Source organism: Oncorhynchus mykiss, chromosome 4 (assembly GCF_057628025.1).
Source record: "Oncorhynchus mykiss isolate SJ-2025 chromosome 4, ASM5762802v1, whole genome shotgun sequence".
NCBI classification, from domain to species: Eukaryota; Metazoa; Chordata; class Actinopteri; order Salmoniformes; family Salmonidae; genus Oncorhynchus; species Oncorhynchus mykiss.
The window spans coordinates 35,131,521-35,149,689 of NC_143025.1; the positions used below are offsets into that span (position 1 = coordinate 35,131,521).

Consider the following 18,169-nt stretch of genomic DNA (forward strand, 5'->3'; position numbering starts at 1 on the left):
AACACCAAATATCAGTTGGTATGCTGCAATAAATAACTAAATATTCACCATTAGCAAATGCTGAATGGATTTTCAGTTGAATTCAACAATGAAATACTTTATTGATGTTTTTGCTTTAAATTCACTGCAGCATACTGTAAATTATGGTGCATTGAGAAATATTGTGGGAAGAGAAAGAATAGCTGGTTCAGTAACATTCTGTATTTTAAGGTGTGCCTTGTCAGTGGCTATATTTGTTTTGCCTGTTAGTGAGAGTCCTGTACCATTTTAAGTGATATATGGTAGTAGTTCCCTAACAATTAAATGTATATAGGGAACAGGTCAGAGTAGTGGCGGTTCTTAAACCTTTTAATGGTTGACTATTTCTCCATGTCCATTTGATCTGTTTAGCCCTGTAATAATGGCCAGATTGGCAGCCTTTGTCCAGGCCTCTAGAAGTACAAGTGATATTAAACACCAGGTATTCATTAGTATGCTATAATATGCAAATGTATACAGCCAACCTGCTTGCGCTAATCCCTTGTAATTACTGTAGGATTTTTTTTTAAACAGTTTAATAGTCACTTGTACTTTGTTTCATTGCTCTGGCATTAAGTTAACGTGAATATCTCACTATTGTATTGGCACTTTCCATAGATATTCAGAATCATATCATGAGATGTATTGTTGTAATTATGATTATTTTGAAGACCAGTGCATCCTTAAATACAACAACATGTTCAGTAACGGTTATAGAAACGTTTGACTTGCAATGACTGTAATATGTGTTTGTTTTATCTACCGTGGTTGAGTGCACTGACTGTATGTTGTTAAGGACCAGAGCACCCGCTAAATGACCAAAATGTACATTTAAAAATGAAAACTTTCAAGGAACACTGGGTGATACGTCGCTGCATGCGTAAATCCAATAATATGCTGTAAATTAGATTACAGTACCATTTTTGGTACTATAAAATGCATTACCATGAAATGGATTATGGTAGCTGTAGGTTAAAATAAATCAACGTTACTTACTGGCCAATTGCTGCAGGAAATGTTTTAAAGTGTAAGCAAAATACAACTCCCCAATTAGCTCATGATATCACTCACAGTGTTGACAGATGGTGGGATATTTTCAAGTCCTGGGAGAGGCTCTCTCTTCTCTACAGACTCACACCTACTGATGAATAAGTATTCCGCAACTTTGTATATGTGATGCATGCATAATAGGCCCTAAAATAGTTTAACTTCTAACTTAACATCACTCAGTACTCAGTGCAATACTGTCAGGGTTTCAAAAGTTTTTCAAGCTTCTTTTGCCTTTTTTGGATATGGCGCATAATTCTATGTCCTAAATGCCACCCTTTTTCCTACATAGTGCACTACTTTTGACCAGAGCACCATGGGCCCTGGTCAAAAGTAATCACTATATAGGGAATAGCGTGCCATTTGGGATGCAGGCAATAATAGCAGATGTCAATAGCAGATGTCAACCAAGGCGTCGGGAGTTGGGGTGGTGGGGGGGGGGGGGGGGGGGCGGGGGCTGCGGCTGTAGGGTTGATCTCTTTCTCTAAAACCTCTCGGGTTGCAGTGTCTCATCCCTAATGCCCATCTGACGTCTGGAGGCGAGCTGTTTGTTACCTCTTACTTTAGCAGAACCATTTGGACTCTGACAGTAGTACAATAATGCACAACACAAAAGTGATTTAGCTAACATTTTCAGCCACAATTTTATTACAATGCAGCCTCTTTCCATTTACGAGGGAAATAAGAAAACCTGGGAGAGTGTGTACATTACCATTACCATGAGGTAAAGGGACAGATAATCACTTTCTTTGCAGAATGGACCTACATCTTGAGTGTTTCAAACTCAAATGCTCTGCGAGTGCAGAAAAAAAATACATTAATATTATACTATATGTTATATCATGTATTATAAACTGGGTGGTTTGAGCCCTGAATGCTGATTGGCTGAAAGCTGTGGTATATCAGACCGTATACCACAGGTAAGACAAAAATACATATTTTAACAGTTCTAATTACATTTGTAAGTAGTTTATAATAGCAATAAGACACTTATGGGGTTTGTGGTATATGGCCAATATGCCACGGCTAAGGGTTGTATCCAGGCACTCTGCGTTGCGTCATGCATAAGAACAGCCCTTAGCTGCGGTATATTGGCCATATACCACACTCACTTGAAATATGTCACCTTGCAAGTCAACAGAAGGTAAAATAATTGCAAAATATGAAAAGAAAACCCTCTCAAGAAATCCTAGCACTGGCCTCCCGTGTGGCGCAGCGGTTAAGGGCGCTGTACTGCAGCTCCAGCTGTGCAATCAGTCTCTGGGTTCGCACCCAGGCTCTGTCGTAACCGGCCGCGACCGGGAGGTCCGTGGGGTGACGCACAATTGGCCTAGCGTCGTCCGGGTTAGGGAGGGCTTGGCCGGTAAGGATGTCCTTGTCTCATTACGCACCAGCGACTCCTGTGGTTGGCCGGGCACAGTGCGCTCTAACCAAGGTTGCCAGGTGCACGGTGTTTCCTCCGACACATTGGTGCGGCTGGCTTCCGGGTTGGATGTGCGCTGTGTTAAGAAGCAGTGCGGCTTGGTTGGGTTGTGTATCGGAGGACGCATGACTTTCAACCTTCGTCTCTCCCGTACGGGAGTTGTAGCGATGAGACAAGATAGTAGCTACTAAAACAATTGGATACCACGAAATTGGGGAGAAAAATGGGTAAAATTCAAAAAAAGAAAGAAAAAAAAGAAATCCTAGCACAAAACCACCAAGATAACATACATTCAGTTCACTCCATTTTACATTGATTTTCAGTCAGTCTACTTAAGTCTGCTTTCTACGTTGGTTATTTATTCAAGACTAACAAAAACTCTTCTTCAGTATCTTTACACTCCTTAAATATTGTAATTTTGTATTGATACTCAATTACCTCACATTGAACACATTTGTCTTTTTGCCAAAGGTGTGCTCCAAGCCCTGAAATAGTTTTTGGGGGATCAATATGTAAATAAAATAAAATAGAAAAGACTCATTACTCTATTCATCTATCTATTCAAGACTCTGACTCTCAACTTAATTGAAGGAGAACGTTTTGCCCTAGATAGCAAAGAAGGAAATAATGGGCTTTCTATATATGTATATATATAGCGAGTGGGAGAAAAAGAAAGAGAGCGCAACAAAGAGGGAAAGAGAGAGAGAGAGAGAGAGCGCTGAATGGTCACACTGGTTGAGAGACACTTTGCTTTGGGAGATAATGAACATGGCTGGCTTGGCCCCTCCAGTGATAGGTGAGGTACTGAAAGAGACAGGCTCTGAACAGTGATTGACTGATAGGATGTGAGTGCTGTCCTTCTCGCTCTTTTCGCTCGTGTTGCTGCTCACAGCTCTGGGGCCTGCATTAGTGAGATAGAGCACTCTCAGCCTATTTTACGTCTTTATTTGTAGTATAATGTTAGCAGGACTGGACGAAGGATCAGAGAATATATTGGAATAGAACAAAATAGAATAGAATGGAATAGTATACTTTATTGTCCATGAAAACAGAAATGTATCGTTTTGCTGTTGTGAGCTTCCATGACCTGTGTATTTCTCTCCCTCCCCAATGGTCTATCTGACAGCCCTGCCCAAGCCCCCCACCTCCCTGATTGTGACTGAGACCACAGCCACCAGCGTCACTCTGACCTGGGACTCCGGGAACCCTGAGCCTGTGTCCTACTACGTCATCCAGTACCGGGCCAAGGTCTCTGACAACGGCTTCCAGGAGGTACGTTCCAATGGTTTGAATGACTCAGTGGGTGCAAGCAACACCATGGTTGTGGGTTCCATTCCTGCATGCCCCACATATGCTGAATGTACAGTAAGTGTCATGGTCAATGTTGACAGTTCTGTAAGTCACTTTGGATAAAAGAGTCTGCTAAATGACCATATTATTATGATGTCATTATGTTTTAGGTTGACGGAGTAGCCACCACCCGCTACAGCATCGGAGGGCTCAGCCCCTACTCTGAGTATGAGTTCCACGTCATGGCGGTGAACAACATTGGGCGTGGCCCTCCCAGCAGCCTCGTGGACACCAGAACCAGTGAGCAGGCTCCCTCCTCTCCACCGCTGGCTGTACAGGCTCGCATGCTCAGCGCATCCACTATGCTGGTCCAATGGGAGCCTCCCGAGGAGCCTAATGGACAGATCAGAGGGTAGGGTCTTAGCTATAAGACTATTCTATTAATATATATTTTTAAGGCTTAATGAAGCCTTTATAAACTCTTTATGAGGCCTACATGCTTTATAAATGTCATACAGCTAAAGGTTGATTTAACAGGTCTCTTCGTCTGAGGATTTTATCTTCCATTTTGTAAACTTGGCTGATTGATTGATTTTCTAACCCCCTCCTCAGTTACCGGGTGTACTATAGCTCTGACCTCGGAGCCCCGCTGAGTGCGTGGCACAAACATAACACTGATGACAGCAGACTGACCACCATCTCAGGGTTGACCACAGATATCACCTACAGCCTCAGGGTGCTGGGGTTCACCTCTGTAGGGGACGGACCTCCGTCTGATGTACTGCAGGTCAAAACCCAGCAGGGAGGTGAGTGGACACTCTGAAGGAGGGACAGTACCTAGTGCACTACCTAGGTGGTAAGTGTACAACTTGTGTAGCCGAGGAGTGGTGAGCGGGCACTGTTACTTATGAAGAAGGGACACTACCTAGATGGCAAGTAGACACTGTATGAAACAGGGGGCACTTTGTGTGTTAGGTCTGTTTCCGCTCCTTAACCACCCTCGACTGTGGGACAATCTTCAAGCTCAAGTCTCCCAAGTAGAGGTTTCACTTTTCACTAAGTGACAATCCATATCCACAAGGGCATATTATCTACTGTGCTGTGTCCTCCAAGAAACAAAGTAGGTGTCTGCTCTGCAGTTTCCTCCTCTTCTGACACATTTGAGAAGAAAGGTGATAAAGTGATGCAGTGCCACTGAATTATTTTGCCGTGCAGAAACAGTCTTCTGAATTGGTTTCTTTGTACTGTGGATGTACTCGAGCTTTTAAAGGTATAAAGGAGCCACTTGCGAAGGTGTTCTGTATATTGCTGGTACTTGTGAAACAGTAGTCTCAGCGCTATTACAGAGTGATTCATGCGAAAGCACAGCGCATCTCCTGTGTCTCACAGCGCGTCTGCAGACTCTACCGTAGTCTATATGATTCCACACTGAGTAATTCACTTTGTCCCAGTCCATGTCATCAACCCCTCTGTCCAAAGTGTGTACTTCCCTTTGTGGTTAAAAGAAGATAACTGGTGTAAGACATTCCAATGCTTTTAGATGGATGGGAAGGAGTGCACAAGTGCATGCTGCGGCTGAATTAAGACGTAACCCCTATGTATCCTGAGAGGTAAAGTCTCTCTCTCTCTCTCTTTCTCTCTTCCTGTAGTACCAGCCCAGCCATCTAGCTTCGAGGCAGAGGCAGAGTTGGACACCCGCATCATGTTGTCGTGGCTGTGGCCTGTCCAGGACCAGATCACCAAGTACGAGCTCATGTACTGGGAGGCTAACTCTGGCAATAAGGTAAATTACAATTTTAAACCTGTCCCCAGCACATCCTACCCTTACTGATAATGCAATCCCCCTACTCCAGGAATAGTGTAATCCGTCTCGTAGGACCATGAAACATTTCATGCTTCTGTTATGTTTTACTCAGTGGACTATCTAGAAGATATTTCAGATGTTCCAAATGCGATATAGGATCCGAAATGTAATTCCTACTTTGTGTACCTTTTATGTGGAAGTGTTACATATTAACTTTGAGGATTACAATATCTACAGTTCTCATTGTGCTTTTTAACAATCTCTAGCGACAGACATAAACATAAATAGAGTAGCGATCTTGCTAGTGCCGACAACATTTGTTTCTGGGTCCTTTTTTCTCGACTCTTCCGAGACTTTTACTAACGTCTATAATGCCTGTTCTCTTCCTCAGCTCCACGTGACCTTCCCTCCAGCGGGGTCCTATGCTGTGGAGGGTCTGAAGCCAGACACCCTCTACATGTTCTCCCTGGCTGCTCGCTCTGAGATGGGTCTTGGCGTCTACACCCAACTTATTGAGGCCAGGACTGCCCAGTCCAGTAAGTACTGTGCCTCAACTCCCAGACCCAAACCTATAGATTTTTTACCTCTCTTTACCTGGAGCTGACTACTTTTTGGTCCACACCCCAACGCCCAGACACAGAGTTTTTTTTTCTTCTTCTACGTGCAACCCTTTCGCTCGACCAAGCTTTACTCTAGGACTTTAATGAAGTTTTCTGCATCTTACAAGAATGTGTAGTCAATGCCTCATTGAGGTGGACACAAAAGGTAGGTCATATTTTGCACCTCAAACCCATCTGATCTTGAGGGGGAAAATCCTATGTGTGTCCTATGAATGGACAAAACCATCGATCAGGTGACACCGTTCATTCCTATGTGCATTGAGACAAAATGATGTCGGTTAAGATGACATCTCATTGAGACATGACGTGCTCAGTTTGAGCTAGCTAGCAGGCTAGCTCGGTGCTGCCCACTCTCATTGAGTAGCTCAAGTTGAAGGCCTGACCGGGGTACTGCAGGCTTATCCTTCCAACTTCTGTTTGCAATTTGAAAATATTAGGTTCAAGAACATACATCTGGTGTATTAGAATGAATTATTTGTACCATGATTGTCTTACACAAAGATTGACCATGAAGATTGCCATTTTTCTATTCACTATAACGGGGAAACAATGCCTGGAATACAGCGGTTGGCCTTGAACTTCAGCGGCATCAATGAGAGGGGGCAGTCGTTCTCCCCTGACAAGTACAGTACATGCCAGCACTGTGAGGAACATTCCTTCTCCCTATTTGCAGTCAGTTCGATAACAAATCACTACCAGTAGACCCTTGCACATTTTGACAAATAGTATGATAAACCCATTGCGCCACATTCAACTGAGTACATACACAGAACATGCTCATTTTCAGTATGATGCAGAACCCAGCAACCCCAAACAGGCTGCTGCACAGAAGACAAGGCAGCCTCATAAATGTCACCATCATTTGTTACTATGGTTTTATAGTTTATCATGAAACACGGCACCCCTACTGTACTATACGTCTTTATGTATGGCCTTGGCATCCACCAACACAATCACTGTCGCCTACCCGACACTAATAGCATCGAACAGCTCCCCTTAATTGAGTTTTTAGCACATAACCAGCCCCCTCTGCTGCACCTCTGCTGTTGTCACGGCCTCAGGCTCCGCTCACATCACCGAGCAGGCTCTCCAGGAAATCTAGGGGTTGGAAGCTGAAATATTTATGATGGGTTCCCTAAAACGAATCAGAGCTTATTCTGAGCCATTTGTTTTACTTGTCAGCTGTCAAAACCTTCATGTATGGAAAGGGGGAGCCAGTCTGCGTCACAAATGGATCCCTATTCTCGATTTAGTGCACTACTTTTGAGGGACCAGACAGGGCTTTGATTCCCATAGGAACAGAGGTCTCGAAATGGAGCTCTCTCTCTCTCTCTCTCTCTCTCTCTCTCTCTCTCTCTCTCTCTCTCTCTCTCTCTCTCTCTCTCACTCTCTCTCTCTCTCTCTCTCTCTGAAGTCAGTCTCTTATCTGCCTGCCCACTGACACACGGAGTCACCGAGTCACCGTTTCAAGGGTTCTAACACAGCAAAGTGTCTCTCTCTATCTGTCTTTGTCTCAATAACTTCCACTTTTCCTCCTTTTCACTGTATTTCAATCTTTCTGCTCTATTCCCCTTGCTTCTCAAAATCACAATTCTATTACTATCTCTGTCCTCAATATTCTTACCCATTCACCATTTCTTTCTCTTGCTCTCTTTATCTGCCCCTGTCTTTATTTCCTTCTTCTATATCTATATCTCCCTCTCTCTATATCTGCCTCCCTCTCTTCTATCTTTTTGTATTTCTTACAACCCTGCTCCTATTTGAAACGTAGCTGTTGCAATTTGTCTCCCACACATAGTCTCTTCCTCTCATCCACCCCCACATGAATATACCCAAAAAGGTTCAGCCACCTAGTGCACTATGTAGGGAATAGGGTGCCATTTGGGTTGTAGATTGTTTCTACTCTGTTTCAATCTGGATTTGTTCATCACTTGGGCATCTGTATTCTGAAAGGAAATAATGGGCTGTCAAGGATTAGCTCTTTCACACCAACCAACCAGACATGACTCATTAGTGAAAGCATATTGTGTCCTGCTGCCTCAGTGCTCTGGCTGCCAGAATCACAAGCAGGCATGTTAAAGTTCCTCTGTCACACAGTGCTCCCTCAGTATCCCTCACCCACCCACCACCTTTCCATTGTTCATATTCACTGTGTCGTGATATTCTGAAACATTTATTTTGCTCATTTATATTATGTGCCTGTTTTACATTTTAAGTATTTGTTTTACTGTGTAAGATTGTGGGCTTAGCCAACAGACTAGAAAATAAAATAACCACACCTTCTGAAGAAAAACACTTGATAAAAAATTATTCATATGTATTTATATATACACCTACTATACCTCCTTTAAAAACAAACAAGGCTGCCTTACACACACGATTACTCTAACACACATTGGTAAAGAGTTATAGGCTACAGTATATGGCGCTCCCCCTCCCAGTCCAGAAGGCCTAGGATGTGTCCCAAATGGCACCGTATTCCCTATACAGTAGTGCACTATTTTTGACCAGAGCCCTGGTCAAAAGTAGTGCACTTAAAGGGAATTGGGTGGTATTTGGGATGCACTCCTCTTCCATCCCTCTCCAATCTCTCCTGTTTGACCCCGCTCCCTCCCTGTGTCCCTCCCCCCAGCCCCCTCAGCCCCGCCCCAGGAGATAGTCCTGCTGAGCCTCAGCTCCACCAGCATCAAGGTGAGTTGGAGAGCGCCCCCTGCAGCCAGCCGCCATGGGGACATTGTCCGTTACACACTGGCCTACAAGGCCGCAACTGGAGAGGACCTGGAGCGCCACGAGGTATCGGACATCGGGGCAGACGTCTCTAGTTACATACTGGAGGGCCTGGAGAAGTGGTCAGAATACCAGGTGTGGGTCAGGGCTCACACGGACGTAGGCCCAGGCCCAGAGAGCCCTGCAGCCCGGATCAGGACCAAGGAGGATGGTATGTCCATGGTTGGGCCCAGGAAAGGGCCTCCTGTCCCGGAGAAGCACTTCTGGCACTAACCCAGCCTGATACCGGGTCTCTACTGCTACTAATACTACTGCTGCTGCTTTCCCCTGACCTGTCTCTGCCTCTGTCCGGCATGTGTGCTCCTCTCTGCCATGGTCAGGCTGGGGACTTTCCTGGCGAAGCAATACTGGCACTAACCCAGCCCTGCTGTTGTAGTAGTACAACTACTGCCACAACTGTTACTACTACTGCTCTCAACTGGGCCTTCCCCAGCGGCCTCTCTGCCTCTCTCTAGCCAGGCAAGGCCCTCTTTCTCTGGGCACACTACTGACACTAACCCAGCGCCGGGACTCTTCTACTACTACTACCGCTGCTCTACTCTTTCTAATGACCTGTCTGGTTTTCTTTGACCACTCTCTTCTTCCTGTCTTTGAGCATGCTGTCATTTTTCTAGCCTGGTAGCTGGCTGGGCGGTCTGTGTTGTCTGGTGATGAGCCTGAGTCTGAGTGGGGATCTGACAGGCTCCATCTCCTCACGCAGATAAAGCTTTAGTTTGAAGTGCTGTGGTGAGTGGATAAATGGGCTGTCGGAGGCTAGCCCACAAGGATGGTCAGCTTTGCATCACCCAGCGAGCACACTCTGTGTGTTTATTACTGACAGAGGACACATCCGAAAATTGCAGCCTATTCCCTATGGGTCTCTGGTCAAACGTAGTGCACTATATAGGGAACTGGATGCCATTTCGGGCGCACATAGAGCATACCGCCTCACATTACAGCAGCACAGTCCAGCATCTGTGTCCACTAAGTCTAAGATGCCATTACACAACATTCTTACAAGGGGCTCCATCGTAACCAGGAATACAATAGGCTCTTTTCCTGAACCAATGGAGAAAGTATCAGCGGATTTGACAGTGCAGTGTTGAGGGTAATTCCTCTTCTCTTCACTGTGTTTCTTCTTTCTCCAGCTGTCCGTCCGTCAGCACAGTGTGGGGACTGGAGCCGTTCCTCCTTTTTTCCCTCCATCTGATAAAACAGGGTTTTTCTGCATCTTTCTCCAGCCGCCCGTCTGTCTGTGGTGACCACAGCTAACAAATGAAGACAGCATGTGCTCTTGACATCTTCCTGACTCCCTCTCTTCCCCCATTTCATCTTTCCTGTCTCTCGCTTTTCCCCTTGCCTATTAATTATGTTAGGCTTTCCACTGTGTGTGTGTGAGTGGTGGTGGTGGGGGGGGGGGGGGGGGGGGGTGACGTGTGGGTGGTAGAGTGATGTGTGGGTGGTGGCTAGGGCAGAGAGAATTGTAATGACTACTCATCTAGCAGCTGCTTTCCTTTCTCTTCGTTGTTCCCATGTTTTTGCATTCTGGTAGAGGCAGGTCTTTTACGGTCCTGTTTCGGGTCAGAGAGCTACAGGGACTGATGTAATGGCTATAGCAGGGTCTCTTTATCGCATTATCGCCATCTCTCCCTCCCTCCCTCTCTCTCTCTCTCGGATTTTATCCATATCTTCCCCTCTCTTTGTTTTTCTTTGTCTTCACAGTGGCAGCAGGGCTTTAAAGAGTAGAAACAGCCAATAATGCTTCACAAGAGACGAGCAGAAGCATCGTTTTAGTTAGGCAAACTGTTCCTCTCCCACTCACTCACATCCACTAACCTTCACTGTGTCACCTCTCTTTCCATCTTCATCTCTCTCTCCCTCTCTCTCTCTCTACATCTCACTCCATCAACCCCCTCCCCCTCCTTCCCTCCCTCTCTTAATCCTTCTCGCTCTCTCCCTCCCTCTATCTCCACCTCTCGCTCCATCTCCGCTCTCTCTCTCCCTCTCTCTCTCTCCCTCTCTTTCTCTCATGCCCCCTCTCTCTCTATCTCTCTCTCCCTCTCTCTCTCCCATGCCCTCTCTCTCTCTCTCTCTCTCTCTCTCTCTCGCTCTCTCTCTCTCTCTCTCACTCTCTCTCTCTGTCTCTCTCTCTCCCTCTATTTCTCCCATGCCCCCTCTCTCTCTCTCTCTCTCTCTCTCTCTCTGCTACAGTTTTCCTCTGCACACCCACTGCATTCTAATCTCACACTCTTTTCATCTCTTTCCGTCTCTCTGCGTCCGTTTGACTTTGAGCTCTCGTCTCTCCCTGGATTGTTCCAGCATCTGTCCATTTCTCAGTGCAGTGGCATCCTCTGTTCTATCCCTCCCTGTCCAATCTCTCTTCTTTGTCTTTCTTTCATCCCTCTACATCCTCTCTCTCTCTCTCTCCTCTCTCTCTCTCTCTCTCTCTCTCTCTCACACACACACCAATAATCCTCCCACCCCCACAGTACAGCAGAACCCACAGTTGCCTGCCTGGCACCCTGTCCAATCACAGTGAAGTCTAATTTGTTCTGTGACACTGTGGTTAGGGTGCACTGGGCCTTGATGGCTGGGCCTCTGTCTCTCAATTCATTTGTTTTAATAAAATGAAGCCAATCTCACAGCCTATAGTTATTGAGATCCAGCAGCAACTGTCAGGCTGTTCTTGATGGTTTGGGGACACATATCAAGCAGTGTGCTGGGATGTCTGTCATGTCAGATGGACCGGGACCTGCAGTAGTCTGCTTTACCTACAGTGAAAGTATCAGAAAGTATTCACACCCCTTAATTTATCCTACATTTTGTTTTCTTACAAAGTGGGATTAAAATGGATTTACAGTAATTGTCATTTTTGTCAATGATCTACACAAAATAATCTGTAATGTCACTAATATACACTGCTCAAAAAAATAAAGGGAACACTTAAACAATACAATGTAACTCCAAGTCAATCACACTTCTGTGAAATCAAACTGTCCACTTAGGAAGCAACACTGATTGACAATAAATTTCACATGCTGTTGTGCAAATGGAATAGACAACAGGTGGAAATTATAGGCAATTAGCAAGACACCCCCAATAAAGGAGTGGCTCTGCAGGTGGTGACCACAGACCACTTCTCAGTTCCTATGCTTCCTGGCTGATGTTTTGGTCACTTTTGAATGCTGGCGGTGCTTTCACACTAGTGGTAGCATGAGACGGAGTCTACAACCCACACAAGTGGCTCAGGTAGTGCAGCTCATCCAGGATGGCACATCAATGCGAGCTGTGGCAAGAAGGTTTGCTGTGTCTGTCAGCGTAGTGCCTTTGTGCAAGGAGGAGCAGGAGGAGCACTGCCAGAACCCTGCAGAATGACCTCCAGCAGGCCACAAATGTGTATGTGTCTGCTCAAATGGTCAGAACCAGACTCCATGAGGGTGGTATGAGGGCCCGACGTCCACAGGTTGGGGGTTGTGCTTACAGCCCAACACCGTGCTCTCCAGAGGTAGCCTGACTGCCATTAGGTACCGAGATGAGATCCTCAGACACCTTTAGTCCAGGTCTGGGATGAGATCCCTCAGGAGACCATCCGCCACCTCCTCAGGAGCATGCCCAGGCGTTGTAGGGAGGTCACACAGGCACGTGGAGGCCACACACACTACTGAGCCTCATTTTGACTTGTTTTAAGGACATTACATCAAAGTTGGATCAGCCTGTAGTGTGGTTTTCCACTTTAATTTTTCCAAATCCAGACCTCCATGGGTTGATCAATTTGATTTCCATTGATAGTTTTTGTGTGATTTTGTTGTCAGCACATTCAACTATGTAAAGAAAAAAAGTATTTAATAAGAATATTTCATTCATTCAGATCTAGGATGTGTTATTTTAGTGTTCCCTTTATTTTTTGAGCAGTGTATATTGATTCTATAAGTATTCAACTCCCTGAGTCAATACATGTTAGATACAATACATGTTACTTTTGGCAGCGATTACAGCTGTGAGTCTTTCTGGGTAAATCTCTAACAGCTTCCCACACCTGGATTGTGCAACATTTGCCCATTGATTATTTTCAAAATTCTCCACGCTCTGTCAAGTTGGTGGTTGATCATTGCTAGAATACCATTTTCATGTCTTGCCATAGGTTTTCGAGTAGATTTAAGTGAAAAATGTAACTCGGCCACTGAGGAACATCAACTGTCTTCTTAGTATGATTCCAGTGTAGATTTCGCCTTGTGTTTTAGGTTATTGTCCTGCTGAAAGGAGAATTCATTTCACAGTGTCTGGTAGAAAGCAGACTGAACCAGATATTCATCTAGGATTTTGCCTGTTCTTAGATTCATTCCATTTATTTTTTATCCTGAAAAACTCCCCAGTCTTTAACAATTACTGGACAAGCATACCCATAACATGAGGCTGCCACCACTACGCTTGGAAATATGGAGTGGTACTCAGTAATGTGTTGTGTTGGATTTACAAAATGTTAATTAATTTGCCACATTTCGTGCAGTAATACTTTAGTGCCTTGTTGAAAACAGAATGCATGTTTTGGGAACATTTTATTTTGAACAGCCTAACTTTTTTTCACTCTGTCAAGTAGGTTTTTTATGGAGTAAAATGGAGTATAGAGTAACTACAATGTTGTTGATCCATCCTCAGTTTTCTCCCATCACAGCCATTAAACTCTGTAACTGTTTTAAAGTCATTGGCCTCATGGTGAAATCCTTGAGCGGTTTCCTTCCTCTCCGGCAACTGAGTTAGGAAGAATGCCTGTATCTTTGTAGTGACTGGGTGTATTGATACACGATTCAAAGTGTAATTAATATCTTCACCATGTTCAAAGGCATATTCATTGTCTGCTTTTTAACGTTTTTACCCATCTACTAATAGGTGCCCTTCTTTGCGAGGCATTGGAAAACCTCCCTGGTCTTTGTGGTTGAATCTGTGTTTGAAATTCACTGGGGTATAGAGATGAGGTAGTCATTCAAAAATCATGTTAATCGCTATTATTGCACACGGAATGAGTCCATGCAATTTATTATGTGATACATGTTTACTCCAGAATTTATTAAGGCTTGCTTTAAGAAAGGGATTGAATACTTTTTGGGCGACCCAAGAAATGTCAGTTATAGATTTATCTTGTCATTAAAAGCAAGTCTAAGAAGCATTAGAACTGTTCTATGTGCTCTATTTCTATTCTTCCTGTTCTTAAGTTTCATGTTTGTCTTTTACTTTTGGTTTTGTACACCTGCTTCAAACAGCTATATTTTCGATTCTTCAAAGTAGCCACCCTTTGCCTAGATGACAGCTTTGCACACTCTTGGCATTCTCTGAACCAGCTTCATGGGGTAGTCACCTGGAAAGCATTTTAATTAACAGGTGTGCCTTGTTAAAAGTTAATTTGTGTAAATTATTTCCTTCTTAATGCGTTTGAGCCAATCAGTTGTGTTGTGACAAGGCAAGGGTGGTATACAGAAGATAGTCCTATTTGGTAAAAGACCAAGTCCATATTATGGCAAGAACAGCTCAAATAAGCAAAGAGAAACGACAGTCAATCATTAGTTTAAGACATGAAGGTCAGTCAATAAGGAAAATGTCAAGAACTTCGAAAGTTTCTTCAAGTGCAGTCGCAAAAACATCAAGCATTATGATGAAACTGGCTCTCATGAGGACCGCCACAAGACAGGAAGAACCAGAGTTACCTCTGTTGCAGAAGATAAGTTCATTCGAGTTACCATCCTCAGGAATTGCAGCCCAAATAAATGCTTCAGAGATTTCAAGTAACAGACACACCTCAACATCAGTTGTTCGAAGGAGATTAGAATTCAAGGCACACTTCACCAGCATGACTACCACAGCATTCTGAAGCGATACGCCATCCCATCTGATTTGCATTTGGTGGGACTATCATTTTTTTTCAACGGGACAATGACCCAACACACCTCCAGGCTGTGTAAGGGCTATTTGACCAAGAAGGAGAGTGATGGAGTTCTGCATCAGATGACCTGGCCTCAAGAATCACCCGACTTCAACACAATTGAGATAGTTTGGGATGAGTCGGACAGCAGAGTGAAGGAAAACAAGTGCTCAGCATATGTGGGAACTCCTTCAAGACTGTTGGAAAAGCATTCCAGGTGAAGCTGGAACACAACAAAATTTTGAAAAAGTCAAGGGTTCTGAAAACTTACTGACAACATGGCCACCGTCAGATCCTTCTCTCTTCTCCTCTCTATCTCCTCTGCTACAGTGGGATGAGTGACCCCCTAACTGACTTTGCCTATACATTCCCAATCTGTCCCAGATCTTTATTGAATTACCTGCTGAATCACTTTCCCGCTGCCCTGAGCTGACAAGCACATGATGTGCGCTTGATTGCATTCATGCAGTGGGATTCTGGGAAAAAGTGCATTAGCAACTTCATTCATGTGGACCTGAGTAGAGGGGACATTCTAGAAACAAGAGAACATGGCATGAACCTACTCTGTCTCTGCACCTCGGTTTCCATGGAGACTCCATGGGAGTGAGTGGGAGCTCTCTGTCTTTCTGATGAGTAGCAGACAGCCAGGGAAGGATTGAGAAAGAAAGAGAGCTGGGTAGCAGAGAGAGGGAGCAATAGATGGAGAAAGATGGAGACAAACTATCACAGCTGCCCTCAGTTTGAGTCCAACATCCCTGTGCAGCCCCAACACTGAGAGATGACAGTATGTTGTTTGAAAACAATAGGGTTTATTGTTACTCTCTAAAAAGAATGATGGGTAAAAAATAACCCAATTTGGGTTATTAGGAAACCCATCGCTGGGTAAATATTTGACAGAACACACGCTGGGTTATTTTGACCCAGCCAGTTGGGTTGCATGGATAACCCAACATGTTGGGATATTGGGATTACCCAAACATGGGTTAATTTAACCATGAGTTGGGTTTTATTCATTTTCATGTTGGATCGACCCAGCAGCTGGGTCTTTTTTTAATGTAATCCTTAGGTTATTTTCAGGAGGTGTGGCTAATTGGGGATGTGGCTTTCAGATAGTTATTTTTGGCCATCCATCTTTATCAATTATGTTCGTACACTGCAAATGAAACATTTTCTTTAAAATTCTTGCACTTTAAATTTTCAAATATAATATGCATATTGTTATTTGCATACTATAACAAAGTGGTAATCATCCCAACATTGGGTTTTCCGAAGGCTCTTAAGAAACTAGTACGCTTTCTCAAAGCTACAAAAATGTTAGTGTTCAACCTCAATATGTGATAACAACATAGCAGAACAGATCAACCAGAATTACATTGACTGTCACGGTATCCAAAAATAACTATCTGAAAGCCCCACCCCTAAAAAGCCACGCCTCCAGTCTTCTCATCAGACCGGCTGGGTCATATCTCAATAACCCAGCATCAACTTCCCAACCTTGCTCTTTTTAAAGAAAACAACCCAACTAAAACCTATTCCCCCTCAGGAGACTGAAAAGATTTGACATGGGTCTTCAGATCCTCAAAAGGTTTTACAACTGCACCATCGCGAGCATCTTGACGGGTTGCATCACGGCCTGGTATGTCAACTCCTCGACCTCCGACCGCAAGGCATTATAGAGGGTAGTGCGTACGGCCCAGTACATCACCGGGGCCAAGCTTCCTGCCATCCAGGACCTCTATACCAGGTGGTGTCAGAGGAAGGCTCTAAAAATTGTCAAAGACTCCACCCACTCTAGTCATAGACTGTTCTCTCTGCTACCGCACGGCAAGTGGTACCGGAGCGCCAAGTCTAGATCGAAGAAGCTTCTAAACAGCTTCTACCCCCAAGCCATAAGACTCCTGAACATCTAATCAAATGGCTACCCAGACTATTTGCACTGCCCCCCCATCCTCCTTCTACGCTGCTGCTACTCTCTGTTATTATCTATGCATAGTCACTTTAATAAGTCTACCTACATGAACGTATTACCTCAATTACCTCGACACTGGTGCCCCTGCACATTGACTCTGTACCGGTACCCCCTGTATATAGCCCCGCTATTGGTATTTACTGCTGCTCTTTAATTCATTATTTGTTATTCTAATCTCATACTTTTTTTTAGATATTTTCTTAAAACTGCATTGTTGGTTAATTAAGGGCTTGTAAGTAAGCATTGCACTGTAAGGCCTACACCTGTTGTATTCAGCGCATGTGACAAATAACATTTTATTTGATTTTGATTTGATAAGTGACCCAATGCCTACAACCCCAGCGGTTGGGTCATCCAAATAACCCGGCAATTTTGTCAGTGTACGCACACTTTGGACAAGTCTGAAGACAGGATGAACAATTTACATCCAGCAGTACTCTGGATTGAAATCCTTGAAGACCGAACTTCAAAGACTTCAACAGCATCATGAGTGTGTCTGTGTATACGTGCTGGGGTTCTCTACATCAGTTCCTCTTCCATTTTACATAGGCATGGCGTGTGTTCTAAAAATGGGACCCTGTGGCCTACACGGCGCACTACTTTTGACAAGTAGTGCACTGCACAGGGAATAGGGTGCAATTTGGGATGTAGACTTGGGCTTTGTATTTATCTGTTAATACAAGAGCCATATTGACTTTTGTTCTTCTGAAGGTCGACCGAGGCGGCAGGATTCTGCAGGATTCTGGAAGCTTGCAGATGTATTATGAGGTTAAATGGTTCCAATTAGCAGAGCTGCTGTGCATAGTGCTGACTGGCAGATACTGAGCTTTTCCTTTCCGTTAGGATATGTAGTGTTGCGTTGGTGTAGAGTACTACACTAACAGTCTGCTTATATCTATGTATTAATCTCTTAATACAGGCCTTTTCCTTTACCGCTTCCTGTCCTTTCCTCCTCACTCTCCGCTGCTTCCTATTGACTATCATTATCAAGCCAATCTATCTCCGCTCATTTCTATTGACGTCATAGTTGTATTAACTTAAAACCTCCCCGGGTAGCTGATCATGCATCCAGCTCATAATTAGCCTGTTTAAATAGCAGCTCTGCTCTTCCTCTGCCATGAAACAGTAAGTCTGGCCACTCAACCCAGCCGCTGATGTCCCCCCCAAGAAACCACGAGACGCTTTGATTTATCTAACCTTCAAAGGGAACTATGCTACCTTCATATTACCTTTGAACCTCCACAGACCTTTCAATGTTTCTCAATAGGTATGTTTCTTTGATGAAGCTTTGATGCCATTCCGATAGAGATCTAGCTAG

The 18,169-nt window shown here is 44.3% G+C and overlaps 1 protein-coding gene across 5 annotated transcripts in view; it reads left to right on the plus strand.

The window, feature by feature from the left end:
* Positions 1–18,169, plus strand: part of LOC110521733 (receptor-type tyrosine-protein phosphatase F) — a 345,140-nt gene that overhangs the window by 228,527 nt on the left and 98,444 nt on the right. For 3 of the 5 annotated variants that reach the window (XM_036968462.2, XM_090231901.1, XM_036968467.2), the window contains 6 exons: positions 3,615–3,760; positions 3,949–4,190; positions 4,391–4,584; positions 5,428–5,561; positions 5,974–6,118; positions 8,835–9,140. In XM_036968462.2, coding sequence (XP_036824357.2) covers positions 3,615–3,760; positions 3,949–4,190; positions 4,391–4,584; positions 5,428–5,561; positions 5,974–6,118; positions 8,835–9,140 — 1,167 coding nt within the window. The remainder of the gene's footprint in view (positions 1–3,614; positions 3,761–3,948; positions 4,191–4,390; positions 4,585–5,427; positions 5,562–5,973; positions 6,119–8,834; positions 9,141–18,169) is intronic. The other 2 variants (XM_036968469.2, XM_036968468.2) reach the window with 1 other exon arrangement.